This window comes from Mobula birostris, chromosome 21 (genome assembly GCF_030028105.1).
Source record: "Mobula birostris isolate sMobBir1 chromosome 21, sMobBir1.hap1, whole genome shotgun sequence".
NCBI classification, from domain to species: domain Eukaryota; kingdom Metazoa; phylum Chordata; class Chondrichthyes; order Myliobatiformes; family Myliobatidae; genus Mobula; species Mobula birostris.
This window is the reverse complement of record NC_092390.1, coordinates 38728070-38753076: the sequence shown is the minus strand read 5'-3', so window position 1 is coordinate 38753076 and position 25007 is coordinate 38728070. Positions and strand designations below refer to the sequence as shown.

The 25007-nt window shown below is 41.2% G+C and overlaps 1 protein-coding gene across 2 annotated transcripts in view; it reads left to right on the top strand.

The window, feature by feature from the left end:
• Positions 1–25007, top strand: part of kif11 (kinesin family member 11) — a 44291-nt gene that overhangs the window by 6919 nt on the left and 12365 nt on the right. For both annotated transcript variants that reach the window (XM_072239338.1, XM_072239337.1), the window contains exons 3-14: positions 1150–1282; positions 1363–1460; positions 4953–5031; positions 6343–6528; positions 6868–6992; positions 11424–11514; positions 13426–13571; positions 13670–13766; positions 13968–14063; positions 15581–15669; positions 16240–16327; positions 18859–19047. In XM_072239338.1, the coding sequence (XP_072095439.1) occupies positions 1150–1282; positions 1363–1460; positions 4953–5031; positions 6343–6528; positions 6868–6992; positions 11424–11514; positions 13426–13571; positions 13670–13766; positions 13968–14063; positions 15581–15669; positions 16240–16327; positions 18859–19047 (1417 nt within the window). The remainder of the gene's footprint in view (positions 1–1149; positions 1283–1362; positions 1461–4952; positions 5032–6342; positions 6529–6867; positions 6993–11423; positions 11515–13425; positions 13572–13669; positions 13767–13967; positions 14064–15580; positions 15670–16239; positions 16328–18858; positions 19048–25007) is intronic.

Below are 25007 nucleotides of genomic sequence, written 5' to 3'. Positions count from 1 at the left end.
ACACCTTAGTTTCGAGGAAGTGGGAGGACCCAAAGGAGAAATTATTAAGAGTAAGGACTAACTCCACTAGATGGAGCAGAGTGGTGGTAGAGGGGAACTGGTTAGGTCTGGAATCCAAAAAGAAGCCGAGAGATTTGAGACCTTCCTGATGGGTTATAGAAAGTTTTATATTTAGGACTTCTAAGAAAGACATAATGGATTTACAACTTAAAGTGAATTTGTGGTATTTCCATATGGACAGGAAGTGCTGAATTGTTCTTTATGTGGGTCTCCAGTCTATATTTTGCTACCTCATTGCACGACCCCTTCTGATAAAAATAACTATTAAATATCAACTATCAACAATATTCTGTTTCTACCTCTGCTCAGGACACCAGTGGAGACCAAAGTCTATGAAGCCACATTTTGTAAAGTCAATTTTACCCATCTACTTAACCTAGTGCTAGGGGTAACACATTTAAAATCATTATAAATTGAAAATTCCATGACAATTTTTTTTAGGAGAGAGAAGAGAAATCTTCATTTGGAGATGGAAATCTTAATTGAGTTTTGCTTAAAGGTTGTCTATTTGCAACCTCTGATATGTAACCTTTAGAGTGGTATTCTTTTGACTATATCATCATGTACAAATCAATGTGCAGATAAGTTTGGATTTTTATGGGTAGTAGGGGCATATTGCCACAGCTGTCTTTTTCCTTAAAAAGGAAATCCATGTTTCTATTAATTTGCAAAATTGAATGGTTTTGGGTGTAATATGTGGTTTATCCACATAAAATATTTTACCATACACTTCTTGGAGCATAGTATTTTTCCAACCTTAATCTATGTTTTTCCACTTCCTTTTTACTTCTGCTTTCCAAAGCCAAGTTTAAAAATCCTAAATTCTAATTCTATTGTGAGCATAGAATTAGAGTACATTTGTTTTCCTTAGTGGATAACTGGAGAAGGTCGTGGGTATTCGATTATGGTTTTTTCAGCAGTCTCTGTTTAATATCCATTTCACAATGTTCTGTTGTGGTGTGACTGGGCTTCTGTCCACAAGTCTAGACAGCTCTGACAGGAAATGAACACAGCTTTTTTTTTGTAAAAGATGTATGTATTTCTTATGCAAACACTAAGATGTTATTCAACACATTCTGCTCTTCACAGGCCGCTCAGTTTATCAGAACGCAAGTCAAATGCCTCCAACGTGGTTGACTGTGACCCAACCAGAAAAGAAGTTGCAGTGCGCAACTTTGCACTGGGAATTGAAAAGAGTGCCAAAAGATACACATTTGACATGGTATGAACCTTCATTTTTGCCTCGTACAGAAATCAAAGAAATGTCAAAGTGAGTCCTGAATATACTTTGTTTTAATTCAGGTGTTTGGACCCACAGCAAAGCAAATTGATGTCTACAAAAGTGTGGTGTACCCCATCCTGGATGAAGTAATCATGGGGTACAACTGTACTATTTTTGCGTAAGTTGACAAATTTTCCATCATCTAGAAATGGTTAAATAAGATTTCCCTGCTTCAGATGTGGGCTTTTTATCTTTTTAAAAACTGGGATTCTTTATTTTCAATCAATCTGTCGTCCCACAGTCAGATTCAGTTTTATTATTGCTGACGTTAGTCAGGAGATTTGTTGTTTTGTGGCAGCAGTGCAGTGCATTAGTATCGTAGGTATGTCCTCCTTCTTCCATGACCATTGGAGGGCTTCCCAACAGGTTCTTAAAGTGGGTAAACCATGTCTGGACATGGTCCTCTGCTGTTTTACCATTTATTTGACCTGATGGGGACCTCTTCCGTCTGCTGATCTCGTTGACTAGGCTCCATGCTTCTCCATGCTGCTTGCCTGCATTAGCAACCTCTACCTCTCTAATCCTCTCAGCTAGTTCCTCTTCCTTCAGTCAGTCGTAGGCGGCAAAGGGATTCCTCTTTGCTGTCTTGAACTTGTCTCTTAGCTCTTCCGTTTCGCTCCTTCTAAGTTTGGCATGACAAGCATTGACCACACTTCTTGCTGCGACGACATTGGGATGTTTCGAGATCCGGCTCTTCTTGATTCGCTTCACAGTAGGCAAACTCTTTGTTGCATCTGTGTGTATGTCTATGAGCCGTTGATAGCGGAGGGTGGCAGTCTCTTCCTCCTCCCTTTCTAGTGGGCCAAAGCGATTTCTCACCTCCACTATGTACTGGGCTTGAAGAATAGGTTGTAAGGAGAAACCCTTCCAGTCTATCTTCCCTTAGGGACCTGTGGCTTTAGTTGCCGCAGGCTCAGTCTCCCTTGCATTGACACTACTCTGTGGTCAGAACTGACTGAGTTGAAGGTGCTGTAGGCTTCTGTGTTGATCACACAATTACGCCATTTTGTTCTTACGAGGATGTAGTCGAGCTGTTTCCTGTAGGTGGAGGTTCTGTTTTTGTATGTCTACGAACATACCCACGGTACTAACGCAAGTCGACATCGATGACGGCCCATTTACCATTGAGGAACTGAAGAAGGCCAAATATGCACTCAAACAGGGCAGGAGTGCTGGACCAGATGGGATACCACCAGACGCCCTGAAGAACTGCGACCTGGACGACGTCTTGCTGGACATATGTAATACGGCACTGATGAAAGGCGACAAACCAGAACAGTGGTCACTCTCAAACATTATCCCAGTCCCCAAGTCTGGATCCCTCACGAAGACAGATAACTACCACGGTATCCGCTTGACCTGCATCTTAGCAAAGCTATACAATTGGATGATCTTGAACAGGATTTGCACCGCGATTGACCTTGAGCTAAGATTCAATCAGAATGATTTTCGGCAGAAGTGCACAACAGTAATGCAAATACTTGCTCTCCGTAGAATCATTGAGGAAGTCAAGAAGAACAACCTACCACCCGTGCTTACTTTCATCGATTTTCACAAAGCTTTTGACTCCATTCACCGAGGTAAAATGCTGAAGATCCTGAAAGCTTACGGAGTGCCAGACCGTCTACTGAGAGCAATAGAGTCCAGCTATACCAAAACCATGCCGAAAGTTGTATCACCAGACGGAGAAACAGCAGTGTTCGAGCTCCTAGCTGGTGTGCTGCAAGGAGACACTCTGGCACCCTACATCTTTATAATCGTCCTTGATTACGCTCTGCGTCAAGCTACCAAAGATCATGACAAGCTTGGTTTTACCATAAAACCAGGACGAACCAAAAGGGTCAGACCAGTTACGCTCACAGATCTCGATTTTGCAGATGATATAGTCCTGCTCTCTGACCAGATGGAGGAAGCACAGCAGCTACTGACAAAAGTGGAAGCTGAATGGAATAAAGTTGGGCTTCACCTAAACGCTAAAAAGACGGAGTACATGGCGTTCAACTGCGACAAAGGTACCCTTAAGACCATAAAGAATGATACCATTTAGAAAGTCTTTGACTGCAAGCACCTCAGGTCAAGAATGATGAGTTCGGAGAAGGACATAAAGAAATGGAAGGCGCTGGTATGGAGGGCTATGTCGAGGCGAGAAGACTGCAACTAGCGGGGCACTGTCTACACCACCCCGAGCTATCTGCCAGCCTAGTCGTCATATGGGAGCCCAAGCATGGGAGGATGAACCCTGGGTGCCCTCCCAAGACTATGGTCAACACCCTCCTAGAAGACAGTGGCGCGGCTAATGTAGATGAACTGAACACACTGATGAGGGAGGGGGAGAAGTGAAGAGTTCGTCATCATGCCCGACACCGGCCCCCTAGGCCTGAGTCGATGTAGTAGTGCAGTGCAAGCATAACAAATTACTTCCAAGTTACAGTAAAAATATAAATAGTGCAAAAGAGGAATAGCTCGATAGTGTGAGGGGAATATTCTTAAAACCTGTGGCTGTGAGTCTTTAGGCTTCTGTACCACCTCCCTGATGGTAGTAATAAGAGGGCATGCTCTGGGTTGTGGTGGTTCTTAATAAGACTGTAAGACATAGAAGCAGAATGACCTATGCCACCTTTTTGAGGCACTACCTTTTAAAGATGTCCTCAATGGTGGGGAGGCTTGTTCCCATGATGAAGATGGCTGGGTCTACATCTCTCTGAAGTCTCTCATGATCGTGTGCATTAGCACCTCCTTACCGGAGATTGCTGCAACGAGTCAGAATCCTCTCCACAGTATAGCTATAGAAATTTGCTGGAGTCTTTGGTGACATGCCAAATTATCTCAAACTCCTGATGTTGTGATTGCATCAATATGGTGGGGTGAGGATAGAGCATAGTCTGTTTTGCTCATCTACATGCATCCAAATTGAAATAATTCAAGTTTTTCACTGAGTGTCCTTACGCATTCTTAAATCTCACAATTGTCCCTCAAGAGATTAGCAGGAGAAAAAAGATTAATCAGACAGGCTCCTATCTGGTACGTTGCCAACGGACTAAAATAAATATCGAGGAAGAAGCAATTTTGTTCAGCTTAATCCTAAAAGTGAGAGATCATCAGAAAAATGACCAATGATATCTCGCGTCTTTTCTTTCCAAAGCCAATCACAAAACAGATGAACTGAATTGCTTAACAATTCAGTTTTCAGCTGCATTTTTCTTTATTGCATTGAGGGTGTAACTGCTGGCCTTGATCCAGGCTAAAAGTTTGCAAGTGCTCTTTTTCCAGTTGGAATCAATCCTTACTAACCATGCACTTGATTGGCAGAGAAGGTAATGGAAAGGTGAAAGGGGAGACAGGGTGAATGGGATTTGGGGTCCATTTGTAGTTTTTCAGCTGCTGCTGCAATAGATAGATACTTTATTGATCACAAAGGAAAATACAGTGTCACAGCAGCATTACTGTGCACAGATATACAAATATTAGAACAGAAGTCAGTACATCAAGGATCTCATGCGGGACTTCTATGAGCCGTAAAAGTCCATTCTTTAAATTCTGTAGTTGCTGTTTAAGTTTGTGTCAAATGAACTGTTCATTGGGCTGCTTAAATTTCTCCATTTTGAATTAGATACGGCCAAACTGGTACTGGGAAGACCTTTACAATGGAAGGCGAAAGGTCGCAAAGTGAACAATTCACCTGGGAAGAAGTAAGTGACAGTCTTGTATTTATTCCTCTATCACTTCCAACTGTAGAAGAACTGAGCTTGAAATGATGTAGTTAATTATGATTTTTGTAAGGTAGTCCTTTCTTTGTGTCTGCTTAGTTGCGTATTATGTAATTGAGGGAATTTGTGTTTCCATTGCATCCATTTAAAACTGACTACACACGAACAACATGGTTAATAGAAAGTTAATTAATTTGGTTTATTTTTAATTATACACTACTTGTCAGCCCATTGGAGCAAAAAAAAATTATTAATGAATTCAGAGTTTACAAACGTCTAAGTGAATTAATTGAGTGGAGTTATGTATGAAGTTGTGCACAAGGGCAAGAGTTTGCACTTTTCATAAATTTGGTCTACCCGAGCACTTTACAACCAATTGATATACTTTCGAGATGTACTGTGAAGCTAAGTTATGCTAACAAAATGTCAGATGGTCAAATAGCATGGAAGCTATTCAAGTGCAGAGTAGAAGTGATAAATCGTGAAAACTGCATTTTGAGGAATAAAGGAACTAACTTTTGAACAAATTTCAATGTATGGGAGCTGAGAACATTCTGTGGCTTTTCCAAAAGGTTCACTTTTCCCTGTGATATGGGTTGGATAGACCTGAATAAATCATATCTGACCTGTCTTGGTAATAAGGATTAAATTATATCCTGCCAATTTATTAATTGATAACAAAGCAAAGGGGTGACATTTGTCAACTGGTAAGATCGCTCCCCTTTTTAAAAAAAAATGGTGGCAAAGGAACGTTTAATCTTTCTCCATGACGTGTGTGCAATTGATTTCTTTAGGGTGTGAGATCTGTTGAGGGAATTTCATTTTTTTTCCATAGCAGAGAATGGCTAATTTGCTTATCCATGTGGTCCAGTAATTTAAATAATATGTACTGAGACTTCATAAAAAAGTGATATCAAATGAATAGTAAAGTTGAGTGTTGCTAATGAGGGGGCAGAATAATAAGTATTATTCACCTTTGGGTCACAGACAGTAGCTTCTTGTTTCATAAACATGAGAGTAAAATCCAGAGTTATATACAAAGTGCTGGAGGAACTCAGCAGGCGAGGCAGCATCTATGAAGTGGAATTAAAAAGTTGATGTTTCAGGCTGAGAAAAAGGGATCACAGTATGGTAATATTTTGGCTGCTCAGAGTGACTTTATTTCAATAATGCTTACAATAAATATCTGTAATAGCAGTCTGTTGGTCCTGAAGCTGTGGAAGGTGTGATGTAAAATCATTCCTTTTAATCCTCAGCTGTTTAAAAACTTGAATTGATTTTTGCCTTCCATAGGATCCTTTGGCAGGCATCATTCCACGTACTCTGCATCAGATTTTTGAAAGACTGGCAGCTCAAGGCGCTGAGTTCTCTGTGAAAGTTTCTTTGTTGGAAATCTATAACGAGGAGCTCTTTGACCTTCTGAGCCCCTCAGCTGATGTTGGTGAGAGGCTGCAAATGTTTGACGATCCTCGTAATAAGGTAACATTACTGGTAAAACAGTGCTGTAATCCTGTGCTGCTTGAGCTTTGAGCAACACTCAATTTAACCTTAGCCTAATCACGGCACAATATACAATGACCAATTAATCTACTAACCGGTACAACTTTAGACTGGGAGGAAACCAGATCATCCGGTGAAAACTCACATGTTCCAGATGGGGAATGTACAGCCCCACAGATGAAGTCAGATTTGAACTCCGAACTCCGCACCAAGCAGTTATAGCATCATCTAACCACTACGCTACCGCAGGATCTCTCTCTGGCTTGAAGAACTCTAAGATGCAGTTTTTCTTTCTTTTTGTTTTGCATTGCATTGTAGAGAGGAGTTATAATTAAAGGACTTGAAGAAATTTCTGTCCATAATAAAGATGAAGTTTATCAGATTCTGGAGAGGGGAGCAGCAAAGCGGACAACTGCAGCAACTTTGATGAACGCATACTCAAGGTATGGCTAACTGTTTCTTGTTGAAAACTTCCAAAAACTATTTCCAAAATAAGCTATGTGCACAAGAGATTAAGTTAAATATTCAGGGATATGGTTTTGCAGTAAATATATCTTTTGGTATTCATTAATAAAATAGAGCCTGGCATTTTAACAATTTTGTTCTAGGTAGCTGTGGTTAATGTTACTGAATCGTGACACTTAAGCATTTGGAGTCCTCCTTTCAGCACTATTTCTACAATATTTGTCTCCTGTGCCATTAAACCATTTTTTAATATTCTCAAACAAATTTTAAGTATTATTAACAAACAGAATAAACAGAACACTGTCCCACGCGACAGTGAGACTAGGAATAGAATGAGAGGAGAGGAGAAGATGGCGGCACGACGCAGCTCGCAGCGGCCACTCCGGGGGTGATGTCTGTTTTGTTAAGTAGGGTGCTGTGCACAATCCTGATTTGATGGAGATGGATATCAGAGCACGGAGGAACATCTGGTGAAATGCTTGCTTCGCTGCTGCTGCTACTGTGTGGTCCGCAATCTCTGGAGGGGAAGGCCCCGAGTCCTCGGCTTTGCTTGTTGCTCGGCGGCCGGGGCAGGGTCGAAGTGTTCGGCAGAGGATGATGCTTGGAGAGGCTGTGTCAGAGACTCAAAGTTTTCGGACGGACTCAGAGTCCGCTGCGGTTGGGTGCTTCCAATGGTGCTGCATCGGCAAGTTTGCGGCGCTTGGAGGTTCATGGCAGGGAGAGTTTCTCCCTTCTACCGTCTGCGTGAGATGATCAGGCTATCGGGACTTTCAGACTTTTTTTTTACCGTGCCCATGGTCTGCTCTTTATCAAAGTACGGTATTGATTTGCACTGTTGTAACTATATGTTATAATTATGTGGTTTTGTCTGTTTTAGTCTTGGTTTGTCCTGTGTTTCTTGTGATATCATTCTGGAGGAACATTGTATCATTTTTTTAATGCATGAATTTCTAAATGACAATAAACGAGGACTGAGTGCAGGTTGGTGGGACTAGGTGAGAGTAAGAGTGTGGCACGGACTAGAAGTGCCGAGGTGGCCTGTTTCCGTGTTGTAGTTGTTATATGGTTGTATAATCAAGTCTAATCTAAGAATGAGGTGGAGGATAAATGCGTGGCTGAGGGATTGGAGCAGGGGGCAGGGATTCAGAATTCTGGATCATTGGGACCTCTTTTGGGGCAGGTGTAACCTGTACAAAAAAGACGGTTGCACTTGAATCCCAGGGTGACAAATATCGTGGCGGGGAGGTTTGCTAAGGCTCCTGGGGAGAGTTTAAACTAGAATTGTTTGGGGTGGAACCGAACTGAAGAGACTGGGGAAGAGGAGGTTGGCTCACAAATAAAGAAGGCTTGTAGACAGTGCGAGAGGGAGGATAGGCAGGTGATAGAGAAGGAACACGATCAGACTGAAGGTTTGAGATGCGTCTATTTTAACGCAAGGAGTATTGTGAACAAAGCAGATGAGCTTAGAGCGTGGATCAGTACTTGGAGATATGATGTGGTGGCCATTACAGAGACTTGGATGGCTCAGGGACAAGAATGGTTACTTCAAGTGCTGGGTTTTAGATACCTCAGAAAGGACAGGGAGGGAGGCAAAAGAGGTGGGGGCGTGGCACTGTTGATCAGAGATAGTGTCACGGCTGCAGAAAAGGTGGATGCCATGGAGGGATTGTCTACAGAGTCTCTGGGTGGAGGTTGGGAACAGGAAGGGGTCAATAACTTTACTGGGTGTTTTTTATAGGCCGCCCAATAGTAACAGGGATATCAAGAAGCAGATAGGGAAACAGATCCTGGAAAGGTGTAATAATAACAGAGTTGACGTGATGGGAGATTTTAATTTCCCACATATCGATTGGCATCTCCCTAGAGCAAGGGGTTTAGATGGGGTGGAATTTATTAGGTATGTTCAGGAAGGTTTCTTGACATAATATGTAGATAAGCCTACAAGAGGAGAGTCTGTACTTGATTTGATATTGGGAAATGAACCTGGTCAGTCAGGTGTCAGATCTCTCAGTGGGAGAGCATTTTGGAGATAGTGATCATAATTCTAACTCCTTTACAGTAGCATTGGAGAGAGATAGGAACAGACAAGTTAGAAAAGTGTTTAATTGGAGTAAGGGGAATTATGAGGCTATCAGGCAGGAAAGTGGAAGCTTAAATTGGAAACAGATGTTCTCAGGGAAAAGTACAGAAGAAATGTGGCAAATGTTCAGGGGATATTTGTGTGGAGTTTTGCATAGGTACGTTCCAATGAAACAGGGAAGTTATGGTAGGGTACGGGAACCGTGGTGTACAAAGGCTGTAATAAATCTAGTCAAGAAGAAAAGAAAAGCTTACAAAAGGTTCAGAGAGCTAGGTAATGTTAGAGATCTAGAAGATTATAAGGCTAATAGGAAGGAGCTTAAGAAGGAAATTAGGAGAGCCAGGAGAGGCCATGAGAAGGCCTTGGCGGGCAGGATTAAGGAAAAACCCCAAGGCATTCTACAAGTATGTGAAGAGCAAGAGGGTAAGACGTGAAAGAATAGGATCTAACAAGTGTGACAGTGGGAAAGTATGTAGGGAACTGGAGGAAATAGCAGAGGTACTTAATGAATACTTCAGTATTCACTATGGAAATTCACTTGGTGATTGTAGTGATGACTTGCAACAGACTGAAAAGCTTGAGCATATAGATATTAAGAAAGAGGATGTGCTGGAGCGTTTGGAAAGCATCAAGTTGGATAAGTTGCCGGGACCGGATGAGATGTACCCCAGGCTACTGTGGGAGGTGAGGGAGGAGATTGCTGAGCCTCTGGCGATGATCTTTGCATCAACAATGGAGATGGGAGTGGTTCCGGAGGATTGAAGGGTTGCGGATGTTGTTCCTTTATTCAAGAAAGGGAGTAGAGATAGCCCAGGAAACTATAGACCAGTGAGTCTTACTTCAGTGGTTGGTAAGTTGATGGAGAAGATCCTGAGATGCAGGATTTATGAACATTTGGAGAGGAATAATATAATTAGGAATAGTCAGCATAGCTTTGTCAAAGGCAAGTTGTGCCTTACGATCCTGATTGAATTCTTTGAGGATGTGACTAAACACATTGATGAAGGTAGAGTAGTAGATGTAGTATATATGGATTTCTGCAAGGCATTTGATAAGGAACCCCATGCAAGGCTTATTGAGAAAGTAAGGAGGCATGGGATCCAAGGGGACCTTGCTTTGTGAATCCAGAACTGACTTTTGCCCATAGAAGGCAAAGAGTGGTTGCAGAGGGGTCATATTCTGCATGGAGGTCGGTCACCAGTGGTGTGCCTCAGGAATCTGTTCTGGGACCCTTACTCTTTGTGATTTTTGTAAATGATCTGGATGAGGAAGTGGAGGGATGGGTTAGTAAATTTGCTGATGACACAAAGGTTGGAGGTGTTGTGGATAGTGTGGAGGGCTGTCAGAGGTTACAGCGGGACATTGATAGGATGCAAAACTGGGCTGAGAAGTGGCAGATGAAGTTCAACCCACACGAGTGTGAAGTGGTTAATTTTGTTAGGTCAAATATGATGGCAGAATATAGTATTAATGGTAAGACTCTTGGCAGTGTGGAGGATCAGAGGGATCTTGGGGTCCGAGTCCATAGGATGCTCAAAGCAGCTGCGCAGGTTGACTCTGTGGTTAAGAAGGCATACAGTGTATTGGCCTTCATCAATCGTGGAATTGAATTTAGGAGCCGAAAGGTAATGTTGCAGCTATATAGGACGCTGGTCAGACCCCACTTGGAGTACTGTGCTCAGTTCTGGTCACCTCACTACAGGAAGGATATGGATGTCATCGAAAGGGTGCAGAGGAGATTTACAAGGATGTTGCCTGGATTGGGGAACATGCCTTATGAGAATAGGTTGAGTGAACTCGGCCTTTTCTTCTTGGAGCGACGGAGGATGAGAGGTGACCTGATAGAGGTGTATAAGATGATGAGAGGCATTGATCGTGTGGATAGTCAGAGGCATTTTCCCAGGGCTGAAATGGTTGCCACAAGAGGACACAGGTTTAAGGTGCTGGGGAGTAGGTACAGAGGAGATGTCAGGGATAAGTTTTTTTTTATGCTGAGAGTAGTGAGTACGTGGAATGGGCTGCCGGCAACAGTGGTGGAGGCGGATACCATAGGGTCTTTTCAGAGACTTTTGGATAGGTATATGGAGCTTAGAAAAATAGAGGGCTAGAGGTAAACGTAGTAATTTCTAAGGTAGGAACATGTTCAGCACAACTTTGTGGGCCGAAGGGCCTGTATTGAGCTGTAGATTTTCTATATTTCTAAATGGAGATCACCTTTTCAGTTGAATTTCAAAGTAATGAACATTATGGGTACTTGCTGAAAACTAATCTGAAGGACGAGGTATTAGAGACTAAAAGACTTTTAATGTCTTGTACATTTCTTTCCCAGTCGTTCACATTCAGTCTTTTCTGTTACAATACATATGAAGGAGACTACCCTTGATGGGGAAGAGCTCGTAAAGATCGGAAAACTGAACTTGGTAAGTATCATTTTATGTAAATTTGTCTTAAATACAAAATGAAACATCTGATTTAGACCTCCATCTGGTGTTGGAGCTGCAAATTTTATCTCTGTGTTGACTTCGTATAAACCATAGCAGATCAAACCCTTGGGAAAGAAAACCCCATAAAGCAACCTGTTCAGAGGAAGACCTTTTTGTTTTTAAATGGCAAGCACTTGAGGGCATGCATTTTTTGAAAAAGGAGGGGTAAGTTTAAAGGAGTTGTGTGGGCAAGTTTTTTTTTACTTAGAGGTTTGTAGGTACCTGATGCTGTGACTAACTAGAACTGAGTTGCATGGAAGTTGTAACTGGGAAATATAAAAATCTTTATTCACACAGTGAATCTACAGGAGAGAGAGCCCAAGACACTCTTGCTCTCCTGATGCAATGTTTTAAAGCACTTCATCTCAAAGATAACAATGAGCAATTAACTATGAGCAATGGTTTCAATCACCCATTTTAACATTTTGAATATAGTCAGGTAAATTTACAGAATTACTTAACTACAGCAGTAGCTCGTCCCAGCTAGCAGAACCCCTTAGAATATTGAAAAGCTAGACACAAAATACACCCTTTCTGTTACAGTGTTGAGAGGCAACTATCCAGAAAGTTAAGAGACACACACATCTGTCCTGCACTATGCAAGGATACATCTTTAACAATGTGTTAAATAGTAGGATTGTTCATCTGTTGTCTCCCCCTCTGTACTTTCAATGGGATAGAATCAACATGTCCCATTGTAGTGTGTACAAGTTTTATTTCCTGCAGACTGGTTCTTTTAGTTAATCAGTTGCTATGCTGTCCATCATGTCATAACTCCAGAGTGATCCAGACACCTGGGGTAGTGGTGGAAGAGATGCAATAGCTGTGTTCAACGGCTGTTCCATAAACCCATGAATATAGAGGGATACAGATCACGTGTAAGAGAAGGCACTTGGTTTAGTTTGGCAATGTTCATGAGCTGAAGGGCCTGATCCTGTGGTCTACTGTTCTATACTGAGAACTATTATCCTCTTTGTGCTTTATAAATTAAAGGTCGTTTTCATGCTCTCTTCCTTCAGTTTTATCCCTGATTCTTGCCAAATTTTTTTTTTGATCACCAATGGGTCAGTATGTATTTGTGTTAAAAATTCTAAAGTAGGGAGTGCATGATAGTAGCAATTTTAAATTTGATCAACATTTTGTGACTCTGAGAGGAGTATGTATCTGCCATTCTGAATTAAATTTGGTTCCTTCAGAACGGAGATGAGGAATTTCTTCAGCCAGAGGGTGGTGAATGTTGGAATTTGTTGCCACAGGTGGCTGTGGAAGCCACGTCATTGGGTATATTTAAGACAAAGGTTGATAGAGTCTTGATCAGTCAGGGCATGAAAAAATACCGGGAGAAGACGGAAGACTGGGACTGGGGGAAATTGGATCAGCTATGATGAAAGGTGGAGTAGACTCAATGGGCCAAATTCTGCTCCTATATCTTATGGTTTTATGATAACTACTTGGATCAAATAACCTACAATACTCTTTGCAGCTTTCATTTGTATATTTTTTTAAAAATTAGGTGAATTGCTGAAAGCTACTAATGGAATTTTTTTTAAACTATAAAGATGATCAAAAATTTGTTTTGAAACAAAACACTTTGTGAACTGGATTGCAGGATATCTCTAACTGAGTAATCTTGACAAATTTGTGTTGTTTTATGTTTGGTTTGCTATATTAAAACAAATGTTCAGAAGGATTTGAGGTAGCTGAAAACATTGTTCCTTAAGATACCGTAAGATATGCTCCACCTAGGTAAGAGGGGATAATTGGTGGCTCAGAATCTTCTGTTCAATTATAGTTAGTGCAAATAGACGTGGTTTTAATTGCACCCAATTATTTTCTGAACCCCTAAAGGTGGATCTTGCTGGGAGCGAAAATATTGGCCGTTCTGGAGCTGTGGATAAACGAGCTCGTGAAGCTGGCAATATAAATCAGTCATTGCTTACTCTGGGAAGAGTAATCACAGCATTAGTTGAGAGAGCCCCTCATATACCATACAGGTATATATCTTCAACATTTTTTTTTTAAAAATCTACTTATGGATCATATTATTTGTGAACCTGCTCATGATGTTTTTTTTTTCTCTGTACATTTGTAGAGAATCAAAACTTACCAGGATTCTTCAGGACTCTCTTGGAGGACGGACTAAAACCTCAATTATTGCCACCATTTCCCCTGCTTCCGTGAATCTTGAAGTCAGTATGATCTAACTTGAGGCCAGCAAGTTGCTGTTAATCTAGAGAGATCAAAATGGCAGTTCTGTTGTTCTTTCTTGTTTGCCATTCAAAATAGTTTTGAAAGCCTATTTATGAAACGGTTATTTGATTGTTCATTGAAGTAGAGCTGCCACATTTGCTTGGAGTTAATTAATCCAGTTCAATGTCCCCTAACAACAGGAAACCATGAGCACTCTGGATTATGCCTATCGTGCAAAGAACATCTTGAATAAACCCGAAGTGAATCAGAAACTCACCAAGAGGGCCTTGATTAAGGTATCTTAAGATGCTTCATTCAATGTTTTTAAAAAAAGATATACTCTACAAATTTATGAAACAAGCCATAAAATCAAAATCCTTAGCAATTCATGAGTTGTCATTATTTAGATGTAACCTTTTGAAAGTCTGGCACAGCCTCTTCTGTTTTGCAAGGATTTAAAAAAACAAATCCTGAATAAGTTGGATCAGCTTCTATCTGCAAAAGGCAGAGGCTGATATACCATTTAAAGATACTGATTATCTCTCACTTCCTTTCTTTTTTGTTTCAAACTTGTGGTTCAACTATTCGTGTATTCACACCAGAAACTGCGTGGCAGAACCAAGAACATGAAATAAACTGTAGCAGTAACGACTGTTGTTTCTGACTCCAGTAATGACAATTCATGTGTTTTTTTTCTGATGTTTTATTTTTTGAATGCATATGTAGAAATAGAACCATGATTTTCCTAAAAGTTATTGTATTACATTCTACAATCCAGCTAGATGTATTTTTGAGTGAGAATACAATGTAACAAATTACAGTCTGTCCTCCTTATCCGCGAGGGATTGGTTCCGGGACCCCTCACGGATACCAAAAAACGCAGATGCTCAAGTCCCTTATTCAAGCTGATTCAATGCGGTGGATCTTAGGACCCAGCGGAACCCCGGACCTTATTTAAGCCGTCTCAGTGCAGTGGACATTAGGACCCGGCAGCGAAGCTCTGAATCCGCAGTGCTTCTGTTTACGAAAATAATCATGATCGCGATTTGAAATAAAGTGGAAATAATGAAGCGATCGGAAAGAGGTGAAATGCCATCGGTCATTGGAAAAGCGTTAGGCTGCAGTCGGTCAACGATCGGAACAATTTTAAAGGATAAAGTGAGAAAGGCCCTGCCCTAATGAAAGCTACAATTATTACTAAGCAACGTAGTGGCTTAATTATTGGGTTCTGGGGTTTTGGGTTTTTGAACCCCCACATCATCCCGGCAGGGATGGAGAGCACGGTCTGTCACTGGATCGAACTCAGGAACTTCCGTTCCCAAGCCCGGCGCTGAAACTTGCATTTCTTAATTTTTTTATATGCCTAGAAAGGTAAAATATATACTATATACTAAGACAAACGTTTGACTAACTGACGCTAAATAATATCAGGTGTACCTGCTCCCACTTAGTAAGAGAACTTCCGTTTTTTTTTGATCCCGATCCACGATAACCTACGCACGTCCTCTCGTATACTTTAAATCATCTCTAGATTACTTATAATACCTAAGACAATGTAAATGCCTTGTAAATAGTTGTTATACTCCATTGTTTAGGGAATAATGACAAGAAAAAAAAGTCTGTACACGCTCGAACAACAAGTGCTGGAAGAGCACTTCCGGGTTTTCTCGATTCGCGGTTGGTTCAATTCGCACATGCGGAACTGGCGGATAAGGAGGGCCGGCTGTAGTTTCTTTTAATGTACTTCCAAATGATTGTAGTTCAAGTTCAACTTGGTGTAAGTGGTCCAACTGGGTAATTGATTTGATTGCAGGAGTACACCGAGGAGATTGAAAGACTAAAACGGGATCTTGCTGCAGCACGTGAAAAAAATGGAGTATTCATGTCTGTAGAAAACTACGAGTAAGTTTACATTTCAGGTACAAATGTTGAGTCTAAATTTCCATTGAAACAAAATGGTGATTTCAGCTTAACCTTTGAGCTGTTATTTTTTGCTTTTTTTTGGTTTTTAGAATGCAACTTTTGAACAGTGAGGCTCCTGATATAGGGCTTTGCTTGGTAAGGGGTATGGATGTTTACACTCCCCACTTATGGTGGTCCGCAGCTTTCTCGTCCCTCCTTCCACTGTTTTCAATGCAGAGGGGGCTACTTAAATGCAATATACAATGATTCCAGACTCCAGATGTCCTCATGTTGAATATATTTAAGAGCTAATCTGATACTAGCGGCATGTACAGAAGTGTTAAGATCTGGGCTGTGGGGGATAAGTTTGGTCATGTGATAAGTATTGTGCGGGTGACAATTCTAGCAGTTTTTGCCAAGGGAATGAGATTGAGCTGCTCTATTACACTGTTCATAATAAATGTTAAGTGGTTTGATACTGTAGCAAGGAAAACCCAGCAGTTTGTGCAAAATTTAGATGTGTAATATGGAAGTCTATGCTATGGTAATACAACTTTTTTTTTCTTTTAGACTGATGCAGAGTAAAGTGACCGTTCAGGAAGAGATGATTAATGACTATGTAGAAAAGATCGCTGCTATGGAGGAAGAGCTGAAACGGGTAGGAGGCCACCATAATAATTGTTACCCCAGGATAACAATGTGCATTTGTATTGCAGTTCTAACACAGCAAAATATCCCCGGTATATCAGAACTACCAAGTAAATTAAAATTTGAGGTTTAGCCACAGAAGGTGTTATTAAGACAAAACTTTAATTAACAGATTTTAAGGAGTCACTTTAGACTTTGAGGGAGGGAATTCCAGACCAGAACAAAGAAAGCTGGAGGTACAATATAGTTCTCTAATATAAATTTGTAGAAGATGTCAAAATGGGTAGAATATCGAAGGCTAGAAGAGGACGAAGAGGTTGGGTGGGATGAGGCCATAGAGGAAGTGGTTGCTGTGCTATTGGGCTGGGAGCACCGGGGTGTCTATGGGACAGGCAGCAGTGTACTGTGGAAGGACACACTTGATGGAGGTGGGAGATGGGTTGCTAGTGAGCACTGGAATAGTCAAAGCTATTGGTTCAGTAGTAGCTGAATTGAGGCAGGGGCAAATTGGATGATATTCCAGAATTGGAAAAGGGTCTTGTCGTAGATTATATCTGTTTGGATCAAGCTCCATACAGAGGCTGTTGATGAATCTGGCCTCAACCTCAGATGGTTGCTAAAGAGAAGGATGAACTTGATTTCAAGCCATTGACCAGTCCACCCAGTAAGTAGCTGGAAGAACTTTTCATATAGATGAAGATAAGCGAAGTACCTTGTATTCACAAAGCAATTAATTTCTGGATTGGGCATAAAATAGGTTTTTGCAGAAATGTATCCAAATAATCTAAAAAGGGTGTGGGCCATTATCAGAGCAGATGAGAATGATTTAGCTAAATGTCATATGAATGTTTTTCTAATACCATTCTTAATAAATTCAATGTTGTGTATTGAAGAGAGGAACACTGAGTGGCAATAGTTAAAGCTATTAGTAATCTAAAGCTGAGAAAAGTTGACTTGTATGTGATGAGAGAGACTGCCTTCAGTAAACCAAGAAGTCTATAATTTAGACAAGTGCAGCAGAGTGCTGGGATATTTTCTAAGATGGGTTTATGTAACACAGCCAGTGTAGGAGCTCTATTTGCCAAAATAAATTGGTGTGGTAAAGTTAATGGCATACTTATAAAATCAGATTTACTACACATCCAGGTAGCTGAAGAGGAATAAATAAAAAAGAAAAAGCTGAGATAACAATGCCAATTGTAAAGAAATGATACACATGCTTTATGATACAGGAGATGGGTTGTAGTTGGGACTGGGTAACCTGCTTTTATTTGTATGTTTTTAAGTAGTGGAAATACAATTGATTCTGAGTACTTTGCAAAACTATTTAAATTGAAGGAAGAGCTAGTATCCCAAGGAAACTAATGTTGCTTTCTGAGTTGGGTCTTGCTAAAACTTAGTGATGATAAAGAGCAAAAGTGAGTTACAAATATTCTGAAACAAGCTCTTCTGTCCTGAGATTTTAAAAGAAACAGTTGAGAAATGTATAGATGCCAAGACATAAATTTTTGTGCATGGACGTGGAGGCTGGTGACTTGTGATGTGCCACGGGGGCAAACGTTGGGACCCTTGTTTTTGCTATTTATGTAAGTGATTTGGTTGTGAATACACGAAGCTTGATCAGTAAGTTTATTGATAACTCGACTTTGAGGTGCTGTTGCTAGTGAATAAGGTTATCGTAGATTGCAAGGGGACCTTGATCAGTTAAGGAAGCTGGCCTGAGGAGTGGCAAATGGATTTCAATACTGATAAGTGTGAGATGATAAGTTTGCTGAAAGCAGCACCACAGGTAGACAGGGTGGTGAAAAGGTGTTTTGCATACTGGTCTGCATCAGTCAGGGGATTGAGTAGGAGTTGGGATACAATGTGGCAGTGGTGTAAATCTTTGAGACCACACGAGGAGTATTGTACACAGTTTTGGTCATTTTGTAATAGGAAAGTTGTGGTTAAAGCAAGAGGATGACCAGGCTAGGCTATTATTCCTTGGAAAGTAGGATAATGACGGGCAATCTTATAGAAATGTTTAAACTTATGAGAGGCATGGATAAACTGGGGGGGTAGCAATCTTTTACCCAGAGTAGGGGAGTATAAATTTTAGGGTGAAGGGGCCAAGATTTAAAAAGGACTTGAGGGGTAACTTTTTCATGCAGTGGGTGGTGAGTTTATGGAACAAGCTGTCAGAGAACGTGGTTGAGACGGGTGCAGTCGTATCATTTAAGAAGCACTTGGATATACACTTCGATGGGTGGGATTTAGTGGGATATAGACAGAATGCTGGAGATTGGGTCTAGCTGGGCTGGCATGGATTGGTTGAGTCCAAGAGCCTGTATCTGTGCTACATCGCTCTGACTAGGAGTAAAATTCCAGATATTGAAATCTGAAATCAAAATGCCAAGTGCTGATAGCAAATGGCTGATTAGTCACCACCTCTGGGGATGACTTTAGTATCATAGAATTAGCTAAAATGATTAAATAATCATCTAACACTCAGTGGACTCCAGATAACAATTCCCCTTTTTGTTTCTCCCTGCTTACCTTCAGGTTAACGAGCTATTTCTGGATGGCAAGAAAGAACTTGAACAGTGTGTGTCTGAACTGCAACAGCGAGAGCAGGCACTCCAGGAGACTTGGCAAGATTTGGAGCTGACCAAAGGAAAGCTGTCTGAAGAAGAATTTGTCTGTGATGCCCATGCTCACACTGAACAAAAGCTCTACAGTACAGCCAATGAGGTAGGAAGCTGCTTGATTTCTGGCTGTCTACGGTGCATCTCTCCTTCCTTATCACATTCAGATCTTCTGAACTGTTGCAGCTAACTCGGCTGACAGAAGAATTAAATGACCTTCCAAATGGTGGTGGTGGATGGCAATGAAGTTTCTTGCTTCTAGTGGTCAATGGGCTTTCTACATATCGTCTTTATTCTACTCTTAATTCACAATGCAGAACATGTTGAAATCATCTTGTTTGTTTCCAAAGATTTCTTCTACTGGTTTTTGGGGGAGCATCATTTTATGATGATTGGAGGAAAGTATGGTGGGGGGGGCGGATGTCAGAGATCTATTTTTGTTTAACATAGTGGTGAGTGTATAGAACAACCTGCCAGGGGCGTTGTTAGAGGTACAAAGAGTCACAGAAAAGTGCAACACAGAAACAGGCCCTTTGCCCATCTAGTCCGTCCCGAACCATTTAAAACTGCCTCGTCCCATCAACTTGTACCTGGACCATGGTACTCCATACCCCTACCGTCCGTACATCTATCCAACTTCTCTTAAATGTTGAAATCAAGCTTGCATGCACCACTTGTGCTGGCAGCTCATTCCACATTCTCCACCTCTGAGTGAAGAATTTTCCCTTCATGCTACCCTTAAAATTTTCATCTTTCACCATTAACCCATGACCTCTGGTTATAGTTCCACCCAACCTCAGTGGAAAAAGCCTGCTTTCGTTTACCCTATCTGTACCCCTCATAATCTTGTATACCTTTATCAGATCTCCACTCAATCTTCTATGTTCCAAGGAATAAAATCCTAACCTATTCAATCTTTTCTTATAACTGAGGTCCTCCAGTCCTGGCAACATTCTTGTAAATTTTCTCTGTACTCTTTCAACCTTAGTTACATTTTTCTTGTAGGTAGGTGACCAAAACGGCACAAATACTCCAAATTAGGCCTCACCAATGTCTTGTACAACTTCAAAATAACATCCGATCTCCTGTACTCAATACTTTGATTTATGAAGGCCAATATGCCAAAAGCTTTCTTTACCACTCTATCTACCTGTGATGCCACTTTCCTTAAATTATGGACCTGTATTCCCAGATCCCTTTTGTCCTACTGCATTCCCTGGTGCTCTACCGTTTGCTGTGTAAGACCTCATGTTTGTCTGCATTAAATTCAATCTGCCATTTTCCAGCTAATTTCTCCAGTTTGTCCAGATCCCGCGCAAACTTTAATAGTCTTCCTTGCTGTCCACTACAGCCCCATTCTTGGTGTCATTTGCAAATTTGATTCAGTTAATCACATTGTCATCCAGATCATTGATATAGATGACAAAACAATAATGGACAGCACTGATCCCTGTGGCACACCACGAGTCACAGGCCTCCAGCCAGAGAAGCAACCAGCTACTACCACTCTCTGGCTTCTCCCGCAGATCCAATGTCTAATCCAAATTACTACCTCATCTTGAATGCTGAGCAACTGAAGCTCTTTGATCAAACTCCCATGTGGGGCTTGTCAAATGCCTTGCTAAAGTCCACGTAGTCAACATCCATTACCTTGCTTTCATCCACATTCCTGGTAACATCCTCAAAAGTCCTTTATAAGATTGATCAGCATGTACAAAGCCCTGCTGACTATCCCTAATCAGTCCATATCTATCCAAATACTCATTTATTCAATCCCTTAGAATACCTACCAATAATTTTCTCACTACTGACATCAGGCTCACTGGCCTATAATATCCTGGTCTTTTAAACAGTGGAACAACCTCAGCTATCCACCAATCCTCCGGTACCTCTGCTAGGGCCTCTGCAATTTGTGCATTTTCCTCCCACAGGATTGAGGGAACACCTTAGAACATAGAATAGTACAGCACAGTACAGGCCCTTCGTCCCACAATGTTGTGCCGAACCTCAAACCCTGCCTCCCATATAAGCCCCCATCTTAGATTCCTCCATATACCTGTCTAGTAGTCTCTTAAACTTCACTAGTGTATCTGCCTCCACCACTGACTCAGGCAGTGCATTCCACGCACCAACCACTCTCTGAGTAAAAAAACTTTCCTCTAATATCCCCCTTGAACTTCCCACCCCTTACCTTAAAGCCATGTCCTCTTGTAATGAGCAGCGGTGCCCTGGGGAAGAGGCGCTGGCTATCCATTCTATCTATTCCTCTTATTATCTCTATCATGTCTCCTCTCATCCTCCTTCTCTCCAAAGAGTAAAGCCCGAGCTCCCTTAGTCTCTGATCATAATGCATACTTTCTAAACCAGGCAGCATCCTGGTAAATCTCCTTTGTACCCTTTCCAATGCTTCCACATCCTTCCTATAGTGAGGTGACCAGAAATGGACACAATACTCCAAGTGTGGCCTAACCAGAGTTTTATAGAACTGCATTATTACATCGCAACTCTTAAACTCTGTCCCTCGACTTATGAAAGCTAACACCCCATAAGCTTTCTTAACTACCTTATCCACCTGTGAGGCAACTTTCAGGGATCTGTGGACAGGTACCCCGAGATCCCTCTGCTCCTCCACAGTACCAAGTATCCTGCCATTTACTTTGTACCCTGCCTTGGAGTTTGTCCTTCCAAAGTGTACCACTTCACACTTCTCCAGGTTGAACTCCATCTGCCATTTCTCAGCCCACTTCTGCATCCTATCAATGTCTCTCTGCAAACTTTGACAATCCTCTACACTATCTACAACACCACCAACCTTTGTATCGTCTGCAAACTTGCCAACCCACCCTTCTACCCCCATATCCTTGTCAGACGCTGGGGATTTATCCACTCTAATTTGCCTCAATACAGCAAACACCTCCGAGTAAATATAGATGCAAAAAAAACCTATGTAAGATCTCCCCTATCTCTTTTGGCTTCATGCATAGATTACCATCCTGATCTTCCAGTGGGTCAGTTTTGTTTCTTACGATCCTTTTGCTCTTAACACATCTGTCAAATCCCTTGGGATTCTCCTTCACCTTGCCTGCTGGAGCAACCTCATGCCCTCTTTTAGCCCTCCTGATTTCTTTCTTAAGTGTTCTCTTGTACCTCATTTGTTCCTATCTGTTATGCGCCTACTTTTTCTTCTTAACCATGTCCTCAATATCTTTTTTTAAAAAAAGTTCCCTAAACCTGTTATCTTTACCTTTTATTCTGACAGTCACATATAAGCTTTATGCTCTCAAAATTTCACTTTTGAAGGCCTTCCACTCACAGAGAACAACTTTGCCAGAAAACAGCCTGTCCCAGTCCACACTTGCCAGATTCTTTCTGCTACCATCAAAATTGGTCTGTCTCCAATTTAGAAACTAAACCTGAGGCCAGACCTATCCTTTTCCATATTTACTTTGAAACTAATGGCATTATGATCACAAGGTGCAGAGTGTTTCCCTACATAAGTTTCTGTAACCTGCCTTGTCATATTCCCTAAAAGGAGATCTAGTATCGCCCACTCTCTCATTGAGCCTTTTATGTACTGATTAAGGTAACTTTTCTGATCACATTTGACAAACTCTATCAGTATGGGAGTCCCAGTCAATATGTGGAAAGTTAAAATCACCTACTATAACAACATTCTTTCTTGCTGCAGTCTGCAATCTCTCTACAAATTTGCTCCTCTAAATCCTGCACTCTGATCATACCTTTCTTATTCCTCAGTTCCACGCATAAAACGTCACTAAACAAGTTCTCCAGTCTGTCTTGTCTGAGCACTGCTATGACGTTTTCACTAACTTGTAATGCCATCCCTACTCCTTTCATCCCTCGTGTCAAGAACAACGGAACCCTGAAATATTGAGCTGTCAGCCCTGCTCCTCCTGCAACCAAGCCTTGGTAATGGCTACAGTATCATAATTCCAAGTGTTGATCCATGGCCTGAGCTCACCTGCCTTTCTTACAATACTACTTGCATTGAAATATACACAACTCAGAACATTAGTCACACCATGCTCAGACTTTTGATCCCTGACTTTGTCTGAGGTCTTAACAACACCTGTCTGCACAGCGTCTCCATACACTGGTTCCCATTCCCTTGCAACTCTAGTTTAACTCTAAATACATTAAGGCCATTTAAGAAACACTTAGATGGGTACGTGGATGTTATAAAACTAGAGGGCTATGTAGGAGGGAAGGGATAGATCGATCATGGTGCAGGTTAAAAGTTTGGTACAACATTGTTGGCCGAATCTGAATCTAGACAGAATGATTTAAGAAATTGCAGTTGATGCAGATGCTTTCCATGTGGTTGAAACTGATGGAAGCTATAGACAGTAGGAACATTTCATTTGATTTCTCAGTTTAGACTGAGATGAACATGTGGGTTGGGTGATGTCGGTAGGTTGTTAGAGTAAAATAGATGAATAAATATGCAGTGAAAAGCTTTGAGAAAAGGAGGACAAAGATTTTGGAGTTGATGTCCGAATTTCTAGTTACTATTTATATGGAGTACAGTCATGCTAGAGAAGTTTTCCCAGATTGCTGCCAGGACAGCCATGTGAGCAACGATTAGGGAAGTTGGATTAGAACACAGGAAGGTGGAAGAAGATTTAAATGAGGCATGTACAGTTATGGGCAATTCAGATAAGAAAGACCAAGCAAATAAGCAGAGGTAATAGCTTTAAAGAAATTGGTGGATGAATCAGAGAGACTTGGAGATGTGGTAGGGGGAAGAGGGAGAGCTTCCATGTTCAGGTCTAGTGCTAAACATCCAAAAGGGTGGAAGAGCCAGAAATATGTAAAAGAGCCCTTTCTGGTCTGTGTCCCTTCAGGTTTCAGATCATGTGTCTGAAAGTGGAATTAGCTCTGTTCAGCAAGCATCAATACAATTGGCAAAATAAAACTCAGCCCACATCCTAATTATCTGGTAACTCCAGACCTTCCCATTGAGAAGCACACTGAGCATAAAGACCAGGCCTGGGCCTCTACAGCGCAGTGTAAATTGACTAAGAAGCTTGAATGGAAAGACCAAGCTATCAATTTTCTTTAAAGTACGCAGTTTCAGATGCTCTACAAGTCAGAAGGATCATTAATCTATGAAATACTATCTTTAAAATAATGACATTTTATTAGAAATTCATTCACCATTTTATAAAATAAGAATCTATTTGGCGTTGCCAAATCCATATGATGGTTACCATATAAAGACTATGCCACACATGGCAATGGGATGTGTGTGTTCTTTTGACATTCTGAAGATCTCCTTAAATAATAAATGTGGTATCTTTGACCTGTTGTGACTAGCAACACACACAAAATGCTGGAGGAACTCAGCAGGCTAGGCAGCATCTATGGGGAAAAAGTACAGTTGACGTTACAGGCCGAGACCATTTGGGAGGACTGGATTTAAAAAAAAAAAAAAGATGATTAGATGCTCATCTTTGGATTTCCAGCATCTGTATATTTTCTCTTGTTTGTGAGTTAATGACTAGCTTTAGTTTTTATTCCTGTGGGGTTCAGTCTTTGAAATCGTGTGCTGATTGTTGGAGATGCTCACATCCTGCCTGAAACTGGAATGTTCCATAGTCAGCAGTGAGATTCTGTTTTAAATTCGGTACAGGGAGAAGTGAAACGTGCACTCTCACTGTTCTCCTCTACATTCGCTCCCTCAGCACGACAGGTTGACATCTGACCTCAGTCTTGTCCTGTATATTTATATGATCTGGATTTCAATGACAAGAGAATGACCAGATAATGTATCACAATAAATTCCAGGTGTTGTGTTTGGGGTACAGATTCTCTCCTCTGATTTCCGAGTCTTTACATTATTCTGGCTGGTAGTTCAATGAACAGAATTAATTTGATAACACAGAGGCTTACTATTCCACTAACTGAGCAAGGCCTTGAGTATTTTATCATACTAAATGCAATGATTAAGTTGGTATACATTTTAATAACAATTTTAAAGTTTCCTTGCAGCTACAGTATTTCTGTGTGATATGCATACTGTTACTGTTAGCCACATTGAGGGAG